The sequence below is a fragment of the Rhinichthys klamathensis genome, unplaced genomic scaffold, assembly GCF_029890125.1.
Source record: "Rhinichthys klamathensis goyatoka isolate OS25496 unplaced genomic scaffold, OSU_Roscu_1.1 h1tg000092l_1, whole genome shotgun sequence".
In the NCBI taxonomy this organism is placed as follows: Eukaryota; Metazoa; Chordata; class Actinopteri; order Cypriniformes; family Leuciscidae; genus Rhinichthys; species Rhinichthys klamathensis.
Window position 1 is genome coordinate 2,831,845 of NW_026606631.1, and position 14,866 is coordinate 2,846,710.

The 14,866-nt window shown below is 40.8% G+C and overlaps 1 protein-coding gene across 1 annotated transcript in view; it reads right to left on the reverse strand.

Annotated features, from left to right (window-relative positions):
- The window catches only part of abcc8 (ATP-binding cassette, sub-family C (CFTR/MRP), member 8), a 104,946-nt gene that overhangs the window by 18,118 nt on the left and 71,962 nt on the right, over positions 1-14,866 (reverse strand). Inside the window, exons 21-27 of the mRNA XM_056252131.1 lie at positions 13,559-13,643; positions 13,042-13,122; positions 12,825-12,962; positions 11,094-11,219; positions 10,303-10,399; positions 4,846-5,093; positions 2,425-2,591 (exon numbers count right to left, since the gene is read on the reverse strand). Of these exons, the coding sequence (XP_056108106.1) occupies positions 2,425-2,591; positions 4,846-5,093; positions 10,303-10,399; positions 11,094-11,219; positions 12,825-12,962; positions 13,042-13,122; positions 13,559-13,643 (942 nt within the window). The remainder of the gene's footprint in view (positions 1-2,424; positions 2,592-4,845; positions 5,094-10,302; positions 10,400-11,093; positions 11,220-12,824; positions 12,963-13,041; positions 13,123-13,558; positions 13,644-14,866) is intronic.

A 14,866-nucleotide genomic window follows, 5' to 3' on the forward strand; every position in this document is an offset into this window, starting at 1 on the left:
CGACGATGGAAAAAGCAAAGAAAACACGGTCGGAAGAGACTAGGAAAAGGAAAAGAGAATCTGACCGCGTGAGGAACTGGAAAAGAGTCCCCGATTCGCCCTCGCTATGTGTGTGCGTGTTGTGTGAGTGAGCGCGGCTGATCAGCGCGGCTGATGAGCTGATCAGCGCCAGCTGTTTTGAATGAGGATGTCCTATATATATATATATATATATATATTTTTTTTTTTACCTCGTCCTGTCTATGTCAGATGGTAGTTGAGGCTACCAGGGTTCTACTCACCGTGTTCTCCTGCATTCCACTCCTGTACCCATGCAGTGGTTTCCTGAGATTTTCCCAGAGGAATTTCTACCTGTTCCTGCATCTGTGTCTGCCCACTGCGTCCCTGTTTTTCCGAGCCTGAGTCTTCTTTTGCCTGCTTCCATTTTGACCCACACGGCTATCTACTATTGTGCTCAATAAATTACTGTTTACTCCCAACTGAATCCTTTGACTATTTCCTTCAGAGTTGTGACAGTCCCACTCGGTCGGGCTTTCACTAGTTGGCGCGAGCTAAAAAGCAGCACTGGATGCAACAGCGATGCTGACCTGGCTATCTTGTTGATAGACTAGTAAATAAATCTCTTATTTCTAAACTTGTTTGCGTTCTATGTTGTTGCGCTTGCTTGTAGTATGTCATTTTTTTACGATGCTGTTCATTCATCCATTGTTGATAATTAGACCTGTCCAGTAATTTCCACATATGTCTAGCTAGCTATTTACGACAGTGCAAGTATTCCACAGCGACTATAGGGGTCGCTGTTTGACAAAAACACAATTTCTGCATGGTGTGGCTTTAATATGCCCAACTTTACAGCAGAAAAAAAATGTGTTCAGCCTGGTACAGTAAGTGTAGGTCTGTAGCTAATTTTGCCCTTCATGACAACTGTGAGGGGGGTGAATTGTTTTACAACTCATCCGTTAAAATTTTATAAAGCCTTTAAGTTCTGCATAATTAAGGGTGTGGCCACTTGAGTGACAGATGGATTGCAGCTGCTGTCCCTACTAGCCGTTTGTCTGCTGTCTGTTAGCCGTCACATCACCTCAGCTAATCCCGCTTCTTTGCTCATTTTCGGTTATCCGGGAGTGACGCACTGCCAAGATGGCAGGCACCGCCCACTTTGGGTTTCAAAAATGCTCTTCAGAAACCTACGGGTGACGTCACGGACACTACATCCATGTTTTTTTTTACAGTCTATGGGTCTAGCTCAGCACAATTGGAACTACTGATTGGTTGAACGCATGCCATATGAAACAGCACCCGCCATTTTTAAAAGCTAAATGTTAACGGCATTTACCTGTCGCCTTCGTCTGCGCAGTTATGTTATTTTCTCAGCCTCGATGATATGTAGCCCTACAAGTTAACGTAGGAGATTTCGTCACTTAGCCCTCCTTTTTGCTCTTTCCATAGCATAACCCTATACGTCTACATTCCATCTCCGTTATCACGAATCCAACGACACGCAACAGAAACACAGCTCCGATCACGCCCTCCTCCATTCTCCATTGGTTGATATTGCTGAATGCCTCGCTTAAATAACGTCACTGTTGGCCGGCTAAGGTCACTTTAGAGTACCTACTGGTGGTGCAAATGCAACCAGGAAAAATAACCCAAGAGGGAAATTTAGTTATCTGGGGTTTCTTAAACTACCCATGGCGAAAGCACATTTACATTACAGATGTTGCAGTTTATTGCTCGGTTCACTTTTGCAGTCCTCATGCCTCCTGCAGCAGGTCTTTGGCATGTTCATGCAGGTGATCAGGGACCTTGAGCATCTTTCTCCTAGTGTTTTTCAGTAGAAAGGTCTCTTTAATGTCCTATGTTATTGGAACTGTGACTTTAATTGTCCACTGCCTGTAAACGGCTAGTGTCTTAAGGATTGTTCCACAGGTTCATGTGCAAAAACTGTTTATGGTTCATTGAACGAGCATGAAAAACATTAAACACTTTCCAATAAAGATCTGTAAAGATTATTTGGATTTTACAAAATTATCTTTCAAATACAGTATCCTGAAAAAGGGCCGTTTCACCCAAAATGTATGTTGTCATCTGTGAAATGTACACTTGAAAGTATACTTTTTTTGTCCTATAGGAATTTGAGAGCTGCAGTTCCCATCCACTTCAATTGTATGTAAAAGAGCAACTTAGGACGTTTAGGTAAATATCTCATTTGGCATTCCATGGAATTTTTTTTACACTGGCAAAGAGCAATTAAACAAGACATGTTCACATACATAAACTCTCTCTCTCCTAAACACTGGCCGCCCATCTTGTATCCTCTTATTTAATACATACCCACACACACCATGACATATAACAAATTATACACAACATACCATAATATTCCACATAAACACTTCAGGAATATGAAGGTTTAAGATGTACCTCATTGGGGCGAGAATAATATTACTGAGTAGACTATGGTGCAGTTCTTTGGCCACCCGCAAGCCTGTCCACTCCACGGCCACTGATGTGGCCAGACACAGCACGATACCCAGACAGCACAGCAAACTGAACACCAGCAGGTATGACGAGTGACTGAAACCAACGTCCTGGGGAGAACAATGCCGACACTTAAAAAAACAGCAACTCACTAGTTCATTAGTTGAAAGACTGAATATTTCTGCGTACAGAAAATGTTGGTAAGCAATTCTATGATGCTGATCTCACTCTAACACGTCATGTTGTCATGGTTATACTTTCATAACAGTGCAATAGCTGCATATTTTAAGCATTTATTTGCCATTTATTATTGTTGCAGAACGATAGCTATAACAATAACTATATTAACGGCCACAACAACAGATAATAATGTTCTGCACATGCTGCAGTTTTGTCATCTGCCACGTTAAATGCTCAAGCTATTTAAATTCAGGTGGATTCTGATTGGCTGTCAATGTTTTTATCGTTTATCAGCTAATGGTGCGTTCTATTATTCTATTATTAGTTCCGGCTAGGAAGACAGACGTTGCGCACCAACACACCCCCTTTCCTCTGATTTTCCCGCTCGGATTTTGGACAACCGTGAGGACACCGAGCAAGAATTCTGATACGGAATCCAAGATGGCTGCGCCCTGTGTGACTTAGTATGAATTGTTATTATTGTTTTTGGACCGCTTTGGTTGTTTAAATGAAGATTTTAATCACTCGTATTACTGCAATGCCTTACTGAGTCCGTATCACTGCCTGTGGGTATGGGAATCGGTCTTGTTGTGAGTGCAATATTGAATGAAGCCTTGTTTCTAAAACTAAAACTAAAACATGAAATAAAGTGAAAAATTTAGAAGTTCAAATGGCTGAGTTTTGATAAGCGCCTGATACTCGGCCAGTGCTACCATAGGAACAGCTTTCTGGGTGGCGTCCATGTTTTTTCTCCGACTCGGACGCACAAAACATACCAGAACGCTTGAAGTGTGGAAATGGCGTCATATCCGAGGGCCGAGTCGGTTCGTTGACAATAATAGAACCCACCATTACGTCCAACAATATGGTTTCATGTCGTTATCGCTGTTGTCTGGTCTTCCCCGCTCTCTATAGTTATCGTAGTTATCGTCTGTGGGGAGAACTTAAGTGCTTAAGTGACTCTACAAAAAATCCATAACACTGGATTTTTTGACTGATTCTAATTTATGTACTGCAACCCTCCAAATGCTAATACACCCTGAAAAAATAACAAAGTGAAAGAAAATCAATCTGGCAATCAAGGTGACTAAACGGCTATTCATTACCGTAGAACTCCAGCAGAGAACATCAATAATGTGAACCAACTCAAAAACATAACTAATTAGTGGAAGTCTAAATCAGGGGTAAAGTCTATTTTACATTCTGTGTGGCGGCAAAGACTGCTGCTTAAAATGCGTTGAGCAATTATCTGAGCAGTGATGGAGGGTAAAGTATTGATCAGAATAAATTGGTTTGTGAAAATACGGAAAATATGTTAAGTTGTCTTGTATTGTCTCTAGAGGAGCATGTGGATAAAATTAGATTTTTTGGCACTTATTGCACATAGCAGCTGTGTGCGGAGAGGATATATAAACAAAACTTTTGAGCTTGACCTGTGTGTCTAAGAAAGATGGAGATCTGGAGACCCACTGGCTTCTTCAAAGTAGCATCTGACTCACTTATAAACTACCTTGCCTCTAACTCTGAACAACTGGATTCTAGTCTCACTGTGTTATCTGAGCTGTCACAGCACATACTAGCTCAAGGCTAAGCTCACCACAACATGCTCTTCCTCAGAGACAGGGTGGTCTATTAATAAAGTGAAGTGTTTGTATCTGGTTCTTAACACCTTCTCTTGTTTTTTCCTATGTGCCATTCAACATTTATGTGTCTCCTGGAAATATAAAACACCTTTTTTGTAGGATATTACAGTGTGGCATATTTATCAAGGAGAATTTTAATAATCAACCCAAGCAGCCAATGAAATAATGCATCTGAGCTATCTGAGGTCGATGAACTGCCTCTTCAGCAGGTGCAAACCATAAATTATGTAAATTGGAGACAAAATGATTCAAGAGGGGATCCATATGCAGAGTACATTTTCAAAGAAGAAATCAAATGTGCCAAACGTACATTTTCACGTTTTTTTCGGTAATTCTGTACAATGCGGGTCCACTTATATGCATTTATTAAGTAAGGGATAATGTACATCCAGCCAGTTGTTATCAGCCTGAAGGGAGTTTATTCTTAGATAACAACCGGCTGGATGTACATTATCCCGCTTATTAAATGGCCACTTGCCACGCAAGTAATTTTTCAGAAAGTGTAAAAATCAAGTTCACATGTATGGACGTCTAACTTTACCTGCACTAGGGAGCAGTTGTGTGCAGCAGCGTCGATTTTGGCTGCGATGACTTTGGACGTCCAGTGAGCGAGCCAGTAGTCGATGGCCACCAGAAGGGAGTGTTTGGTGAGCTGGGATAGCAGGAGCAGGAAAAGCAGGAGGAGGCCTGCAGAGCTCAGGTACGTCCCACAGGATTTCCAGGGAATGGTGGCTCTGTGCCTCATCACTTGAGACAGGTTATCTTCATCATCGCTCTCCACAGACTCTTCTATAGATGGATATATATAGAAACATAGACAAACGAACTGAGAGACTGGATGGATGGATGGATAGATTGTCTAATATACAATACGTGTGTCAACTTGTCCCATCTGTATAAAATATCCTTGTCTCAAGAACACAATTTAACCATTTGAACACGTGAAAACTTAAATGTCGAGAATGGCCTTGGTGGGTAAAGCTTATACTGCAGTAGGTCAGGCCAGTGCATGCCTACATACTATGTCCATCTTGCAGGCATACTAGGCCGACCTGCTCAGAGACCTTGATGAAGGCGAGGGGGTGAGCCCAGACGCTATTAAAGAACTGCCCCGGGCCACAGATTTGTCTCTCCTGGCCACCAAAGGAGGTCACCCTGGAGGTCACGGAGAGGCATTTCTGGTTAAATCTTTATGGTTTTAAGGAGAAGGAAAAAGGGTTTCTTCCGGATGCCCTGCTTTCACTTTGTCGACGCTGTCACCTCAGTCATCGAGAGGTTTCAGGAGGTGAAGAAGCAAGCGGCGGAGTTCTAGAGGTACCTCCCTCGCCGAAGTCAGGTCTCAGGGGCTGTTGGATGGGAGCAGCCCCCGATGCCTACAAGATCCTTATACGGGGCGCAGCAGGTCGCCTACCGAGCCCCCACCCCGCAAAAAGAATGGGGGTCGGGGTGGCACTTTCAGCCGAAGCCTTCAAGTGGCCTTCACTTCGGCTAAGTGGTCCTGACACCAGTGGTTTCATGCATTTGAGGGCAGGCCCCTCCGGGGGAAGTGGTTTACACCTCATCATACAGTGCCCGCATCTCCTCTGTTCCCTCAGGGGACCGTTTTGCCAACCCTGCCACCCTTGATGCTTCAGGGCGCAGCGGTTTCCAGCAAATTCAGGTTTCAGTGTCTGCCCAGAGACATTGCGGCACTCCGAGACTCGTCCCCTCCAAGGAGGGTTTTAGAAAAGCCAGTTTGGCTGTTCCGTGCCAGTTATCCTATTCAGGGCGCCGAGCTGACTACTCGAAATACACCAGAGACCAGTTTTTCGAGGCTGGTTCCCTTAGTAGACCACCTGGCAGCGTGGAAACTTCTGCCAAATCTGTCTCAGTGGGTCATGCAGACTTTAAAATTGGATGACTAGTAATTTCCTACTACTTAATTCTGAAAAAAAAAACAGTTTTAATTATTAGACCAAACACATTTGCATGTAATTACCTAGAATACTGTCTAACACTTGATGGCTGCTCTGTCAAGTCTTCGTCATCAGTTAGGAACCTGGTGTGCTCTGTAATATCAATCTTTCATTTGAAAGCCACATTTCTAGCATCTGTAAAACCACAATTTTCCCCATCTAAAAAATATATCTACATTACGACGTGCTCTCACTGACAAAAGCAGAAAAGTTAGTTCATGTGTTCTTGATCTCAAGGCAATATTATTGTAATACTCTACTGGGTGGATGCTCTGGACGCATAATAAACAAACTACAGCTGGCCCAAAACGCAGCAGCTCGAGTTCTTACTAGAACCAGGAAGTATAGCCATATTAGCACGGTTCTGTCACTACTACAATGGCTCCCTATTAAACATCGTATACATTTTAAAATCTTGCTAATTACTTACAAAGCACTAAATGGTTTAGCCCTTCAGTACTTGAGCGAGCTCTTAACGCATTATAGTCCTTTATGTCTATTGTGATCTGAAAATTCTGGCCAGTTGATAATACCTAGAATATCAAAATCATCTGAAGGCAGTAGATAATTTTCCTATTTAGCACCCAAACTCTGAACGGTCTTCCTGGCCTTGTTCAGGTAGCAGACACATTCTGTCAGTTTAAACCTAGACTAAAAACACATCTCTTTAACCTAGCATGCACAAAGGATTGTCAGGCTGCATAAATTAGGTCATCCGGAACCGGGAACACTTCCCATAACACCCGATGTACTTGTTACATCGTAAGAAGAATTGCATCTATGCTAATATTATTATTTCTGTTTATCCCAAGGTTACCGTAGTCAGCCATATCCGGTCCGTATCCAGATCAGATGGTGGACCTGGACCTATTAGTACAGTGGAGTGGGTATTAACAGTCCCATAGCCCATGTGTAGACCTACCTGAAAAACGTCTCAGGTTACAACTGTAACCATGACTACCTGAAAGGGGAACTAGACGATGCGTCGCCCTGCCATACTTCTTGTATGCCTGTGATCGATTTGTTTCGGCCAATCAGAAGCTGACAATGGCCCTATCATACACCCGGCAGACTGCAGCGCCAAGTGTGACTTAATTATTATTTGCTAGTTTCAGCCTGCCTGACACAGTTATTTTCACGTCCTGCGCCACATTGTTTAAATAGCAAATGCATTTGCGCACATCTGTGCGCCCATGGGCGTGTTGGCGTGCTGGTTGCTATTTTGAGGCAACTGAAATAGACTGCACCATTGACCAACAAAAACCTGGTCTAAAGTCAATGGTGCAGTTTTTTTTTTTTGTTATTTAAAGAGCCCGTTAGCAATGTGCGCCAATAGGCGGGTCCACAACACAGGGACGCGCAGCAGCACACAAACATGCCAAATAAAAGGATTACAATGTAAAAGATTTTACAATGTAAAAGAGGTGTACATAACGATATGGTGGAATCCGGCTTGTCCCGTAGATGGTCTGCTTACGCGCTTTAACCTCGCGCATGAGCAGTCCGTTTCCTCGCTAGAGAAGCGCTCAGTCTTTCCGCTGGCAAATTGCGCCATGTAAATAGCGAATCCGCCATGGCGCGAGCGCAACTGGCTTTTAAAGGGAATTGGAAATTACACTCTAAATGTTTTTTTGCACGTTACGCCCAAAACACACCCATTACTCATAAAGAGAATAGACACAACCATTCGGGCCCGCCCTCAGTGCACTTGCGCCCTGCGCTTTAGACCAATCGTTAAAATAGTGCCTATTGTTTAGATCAGGTGCACTTTATAGCTTCCTGTTCGTGACATCACATGCTACAGGATGACATCCCACCATGCCATTGAATTGATTACACGTTTTTTATGTAAATACATGTACCTGAAATACTGCCTATCCCTGCTTGCAAGTTTGTAGTTTATAATTCGTAAGTAGTGTGCATTTAGTGTGGTCTAAAATCTTTGTTTTTTCTTAGTTGAGAATGATTTTGTCATGTAAACCTGTAAGCTAAAGTGTTCTTGGGATTTCTAAGCATAGTAAGGAGTTGCTGCTTCGGGAAGGTGAACACCTAGAAACCAACAAGAGCAAAGGATGTACACAAGTGCGCCTAGTTACCAAACATGATCTATCACATTTTAAAATGCCCACAAATGATCCTGGTGCTGAGAAAAACAAAAACATACCAAAAACAGCTTTGGTCCTATTCTCTGTACCAGGGTAACCAACCCTGCTCCAGGATGGCTACCATCCTGCAAAGTTTAGGCTTGTTCGACTTCATACAGCACTGCACAGTGCGATTGGCGGCTGACTTGAAGCAGTGCATGCCGGTAAGAAATTGTGTCCAACTTGAGACAGCGCCGACGCCACGTGACTGTGACGTAATGGCATCAAAGAACCGCGAGACCGATTCGAGAGCAGCCGGAGGACTCAGCCCGGCTTATGTTTAACTTTATTCCTGTACAAACAGACGCTGTATTTAGCAGTACTTAAAGTATTAAATGGAAACGTATCTGAAATGTCTGTGTATTTGACAAATATTGCATTTATTTCACTTCAGCTCTGGTAAAGTATGCAAAAACACCAAGTGAGTGGTCACTTTCAGCTCCTCCCCGACTACACGCGGCAACTCTCACCGATCGGTTACATCAGGATTATTTGAAAATTACAGGTTCATTGGTGCAGGGTTGTAACTGGAGTCTGCAGAAAGGTAGCGGAGCAGGATTTGCTACCCCTTCTCTATACCAACTGCAATTTGCTCGTCACAAGCAGAGACCTGGATGATGCCTATACGTTTCTCTGTCCCACTGGGAAGGAGAATTGTGTGAGGATCTTATTTCTTAAATACAGCTTCATTACAACACCTTGGACCTCAGCCATCTGTCAGTGGATCCTGGACTTCCTGACAGATGGTGAGGGAAGGCATGCAAACATCTTGGCAAAGACCATTCACATCAACAGCTTGGTCAGGAATGCACAGCAATGACTATTATATCAGGAGCCTGAGTAAGTTCAAGATGCCACCCCAGGAGATCCTTTCCAGGTGGACTTGAGAAAGTAATCACACATGACTACAAGAACTAGCAGAGAGGGCTACAATCAGATAATTTAACTTTTTCTTTTTTCAATGCTGCAGTCAACAAAACACTACAAAGAGGAACAAGTGGGTACTACCCTCTTGTCACCCAAATCTTTAAAGTTACAATATGTACGAATTTTGTAATAAAATATCCAAAAATCACTTGCACAGTGTGATATATTTGCTGCAGTTGTGTACTTACAATATCCCAAAAGTTCCCAAAGATTTTTAAGAGAAAAATCTAGAGAAATTCCAATTTTAAATAATTGCCCATCCCGGAATTTTCACTTGTCGCCTGTCACTGACATAATATCCGCGTTATCCCTGGTTTCCGCTCGTGCAGTACGAGCATAGTAACCATGGCAACAGACGTGGACAACAGCATTACGTCTAACAAACTAACACATAGAATAACATTATAACTTTAAACACACTCAAATGCAGTTTAGTGTGTTAGTGTAGACCAAGTGAAACAGCGCTGCGTTACCTCACAAGCTTCATTCGTCAAATAAAAGTGTGAGTAATTCTGCACTTGCGGGTACTTTGGTAGAATTAAATGTCCTTATTCCTTTATATCCATGGGACTTGCGTCTGGCGCTGATATCTGTCTCTCATTAGCAATCAAGCCCTGCTTCATACCACAGTCATGACAAAAATGTCAATGTATTCACTCATCCATAAACATTATTAGATCCATTAGCTTGACGACAAGTTCCATAATACAACTGGAATTTTGCGTCATCAACCTACGCCTTTGTTATTGTAAAGGGTCAGCGACCCCTAGCGGCGAAAAAATTTACATATTGTATCTTTAATGAAGATTAATGAGGATTCCTATCAGGGGCTTACAGAGTTAATGCAACAACCCATTGTCCTTTTTTGCAGATAGGTTGCAGGAAAAATATAATATTGTACCAGATGACCATGATATATAAACACTGCTAAAACATTTATTAGTGTTTTGCTACATGTTTATCTAATCTTACCTTCTACTTCCTCTTCAGTTTTTATAGCCTCTCTGGAGTACATGGCTCGCCTCAAGTTTTTTCTTTCCAGCACCGTCATATTCTCGTCTACTGTCTCCTGGAACACAACAAAAACATCATGCCTAAACAAATATGGAGAGCAGGGTCTGTTTAGCATATTTGGCTAGTTACGCAAAACTAAAAACTTAAATCAAAAGTCAATTTCATTATTTTCCAACTAATTCCCTGAGTATTTGTGTCTCTTAAAAAAGTACACTGGATAATAGTGACATGTTCTGCAAGAACATCCTCCTGCAAATGTTAAAAGATCTGAGTCTATCATGAAGGGGTCGTCAGAGAATATCTCCCGATAGTTTGGACCAAATACTGTAAGAAATATCAAGTGGAAGAAGAACCGGAAGGGGCCCAACACAGTTCCTTGAGGTACTTCAATGTTGTTTTAATCTTCAACACACAGTTGTGTAGATTAAATGTATTTTTGTACACAGAGAGGCAGTTTAGAAAGTTTATTGACAGCTGTGTTGGCCACTAGATGGCATATAAACACTTGTTCAGAGACTTGAGTTTATTACAGTCACTTTTTTGTCTAAGTCAAAGTCCCACTTAGAGTATCCACTGTGTCCTTGATTGCCAAGCCATTTTTTTTGTATAAACCTAGAGATTGATTTTCCAATCTTTCAAACAAATGTCAACAAAAAGGTCAAGTGAGTATTTGCTGTGACAAAGCTAAACAAATGAACTTGACCTTTAAATCGCTTCCTCTAGTATCTCATTAATTTTTTGCAGACTACCTTCTCAAATTCTTTGTCCTGTCTGTGCATCAGACTCTTCCACTGCTTGAAAAGCTCAGGCTGAGAGTTCTGGATGTCCTTCAACGTTCCTTCTGCTTGTATGCTGCCGTCTTTCATCGCAATGATCTACAAATAAACAACAAACATTCAATTATTACTTCATTCTCCTGACAAGCCCCTGACGCCACATAAAGAAGAAGGCGGACGTTTTTTAATGCCCCATGAGAAATAAAGCCAATATTTAAAGGCCTGTCCCTTTCTATCTGTCAGCTTAAAGTGGCTATGTCTAAATAACAGGGAGTTTAAAAACTCTTCTGACCACGGGTGGTTTATTGAGTGCCAGGAGGAGGAACACTTTAACAAGTCAATTCATCACCCAGAGCCAGGGTGAGAGAGACAAGGGACCTCGTTCATTTCTAATAAAAACTGGGTTGACGACGACAATAAATTGGCTTGAGACCAGTAAAAAAAATTCATGAGTTTCATGAAAATGCACAATGCCTGTAAGCTTTCTCTGGTTAGGTATGTTGGGTCAAAGCATTTGGTACTATGCATATTCTCTTAAGTCTGAATATCCAAATGTACCTTCTACAGTAAATTTATCTTGTATTAAGGATGTTTGACTAGAAACAAAAAAGCAAAACAATGGAAATGAATAGATGTTTGTAATCATTAAAATACCTACTGTTTTGTTACCCACTGATTGTTGCTTTTTTATATTTCTTCTTTTAAATCCTCCAAAAATGTAGCAATGTTTTTGTGGTAATCAACATAATGCCACAAATGTCCATTTAGCTAAACTTGTACTGAATCAGCAATTTTCTTAAAAAAATATGTTTTCAGTAAAATAAAATAACTGCAAAAGTCAAGCACAGAGCTTTCCTTCTAAAAAAGAATTTCTCCAATGAATGGATTGATTGAATCATGTTCCTTTCAATAAAAAGATGTAGTACATTTTTTAATTTCTTGTTACTTTTAAAAAAGTAACTCATTACATTTAAGCGTTACTTTTAATAAAAGTATTTTTTCCGCCCACTGCTTCTGAATTTACAATGTAGGTGTTTGTTGTATTGGAAGAAGTATTTCCTGAGAGACTGAGTAGTGAAATGCAAGTGAAGTGCTGTAACATTTCTTGTCTGTGAAAAACAAATCAGGTTAGCTAAAAGAAGAGAACTATTTGCTTATTCTAAACCTGCAGTGACCTTATTTTGATTGAATGGCTTTGGTTTGGTCTGCAGTTTGATTCCTCTCATTGCAAACAGTGGCCAAATGAGGATTTAATTTGATTTTTTTTCCTGCAGACCAGATGGTCTATTTTGCTCAATTTGATGTATAATGAATTGTCAGTATGCAGTTGAAACCGTGACAAAAACTAAATTAATTCATCCTTTACAACAGACTCTTGTATTGGACTATAAATCAAAGACGTTACGAGGTTCCTCTGAAATAATTTCTATAGGTTCAGCGGGTAGACGACAGATGATGAATGAAGGTAAATAATTCATAAGTATAACTCACGTTTTGTGAGATTTGACTTTTAAATTAGGCTTCGACATCTCAGAGCTCACCCATTCAATAATTCATTTTCACTCTTCTTTTTCCAAATTAACAGAGACGAGTCAGAGCTCGTTCTGCCTAAGACCATATTTAAACCGGATATTCCCATCAAAAGTATGACCAACTGTTTAATAGGGGAAGAAGTTTGAATAAGTGCGTTTGCATATAAAGTACCCAGTCTGCGTGAGGGAGATACTGCAGTTTGTGTGTCACGAGCACCACCGTTCTTTTCTCCTCTCTCAGTAGTTTGAGAATACCCTCCTGCATCAGGTGATCACTCAGGTGAATATCCAGTGCTGAGAAAGGATCATCCTGTGATAAAAAAAAAAAAAAAAAAATGATTTGAAGTCTCATTTCGTTACTTTTTGTGTATAGATGGTTCTGAACTTACCAAAAACACCACATTGGTGGTTTGATAAAGAGCTCGAGCCACACTGATTCGCTGCCTCTGGCCTCCAGAGAGAATAATGCCCTGGAAAGAAGAAAGAATAGGAAAGTTAACAGCAAGGCTGTACTGATTAAAAACCTCAAAAAGTAGGAGGAAGGTAGTAGAAGTTAAGGTAACCGTTACACAAACAAATGGCATGTGGATCGATCATGTTGACTTGGCCAACACTCTTTAAATGAGGCTTTTAGTTACAACCTGAAAGCCATTTACAACATCAAGCTGCCTTAAATGTGACCTGAGCTAAAATCCTGAATGAGCGAGTGTAAACAACGAGACAGCGGTCTTTTAACGGCTACCTAGATACTAAATCACTAGAACGTCTCAAACTAAATATGTTCGTTCATTAGTGGAATACAATATGACACATCATAACTGAAACTCAACCATATGCAGTTCTAAAACCATTCCAGATGGCTGGTAACGAAATGCGCCACAAAAGTCACATGGGCGGCACACTGACCCGCTCTCCGATCTCCGTCTGGTCCCCCTGAGCCAGGATGTCAATGTCCGGCTGGAGAGAACATGCTTCAATTACTGCCTTGTACCTGCACACAACAAAAGATGAGACAGAAGCACAGCTGGCTAGACACTTAACACTACGTGGTAATCTATCTTTATTAGCCTTTTAAATATTGATGTTGAAATAAAATTTGTGGTTAATAATAAATGACTGATTCTCTGCATGGACTCTGTCATTGATATAATAGCGCTTAAAGCATTTGAACTGATATTAAAATTACAGACAAATGCTAAAAAAGCCATCTAAGTATGCCATTTGGGACTGGGCCATAGAGCAAAAATGCTAATTTCCCTCCAAATTTCCCTCAGGTCATTTATTGAAATCTCATTGTCCGAAACAACGTGCAAGTTTTTAAAAAATTGCCTGCCCACAATGTGAACATTTACATGACACAATCACAGCCAGTCAGAACATTTGTAATGTATTATATAAAAATACTAAATGGGACAGTTGACCAATGAGATTTCTTTGTGGGTGGGGCTACCCAACAGAAAACAAGTGAGCAGCAAAATATCCGGTTTCTCATTGTGATCGCAGTTAGCTAAGAGAAAACTTAGAATAAGATGATAATAGTGTCAAATTTGATAGTACATAGAGATTAGCCAATCATAACAGAGATCCTTTACATATTAAAGTCAGCATGAAATAAAAAAAAGATCACTATTTTTTAAATGCATGTCATTGATTCTGTGTAAAAGATTCAAGTTATTATTATTATTATTTTTTGACCTTGCCATTTTTTAATTAAAATCCCATAACTGGATCTTCCGGTCAAACATCGTAATTCTCTCTGGTGAGGTATGCCAGATTTCTCCAATCATTTAGCCTTCTTTAACCCGTCCCTTTCTTACAATAGACTGCAAGGTCACATTAAGATCTGCTACCATTTTCAATGCAACACTCACATCTCAAAATCCAATCAGTGACCGATGGATTGAAAAAGTTTTTTTTTTCCTTTTGCGATAATCAGTTTCTCTCGACTGTACATCACAATATGAAAGAAAAGTCGCTATACCTCCATTTCTACAAGACTTCAAGAATGCCTGTCCACAATAATGTCAAACTGTACACAACACAATGACAACCAATCAGTCAATTTGTGATGTTTGAGGGGCTGTTTACACAAAACCGTTTTCAACGAAAAAAAGAAAAGTAAAACTTATGCGTTTTGGCCGTTCGTTTACACGAGAACAGCGTTTTGGGTGCCTGAAACCACAAACTTTTGAAAACGGGTTTCAAAGTGCAAGT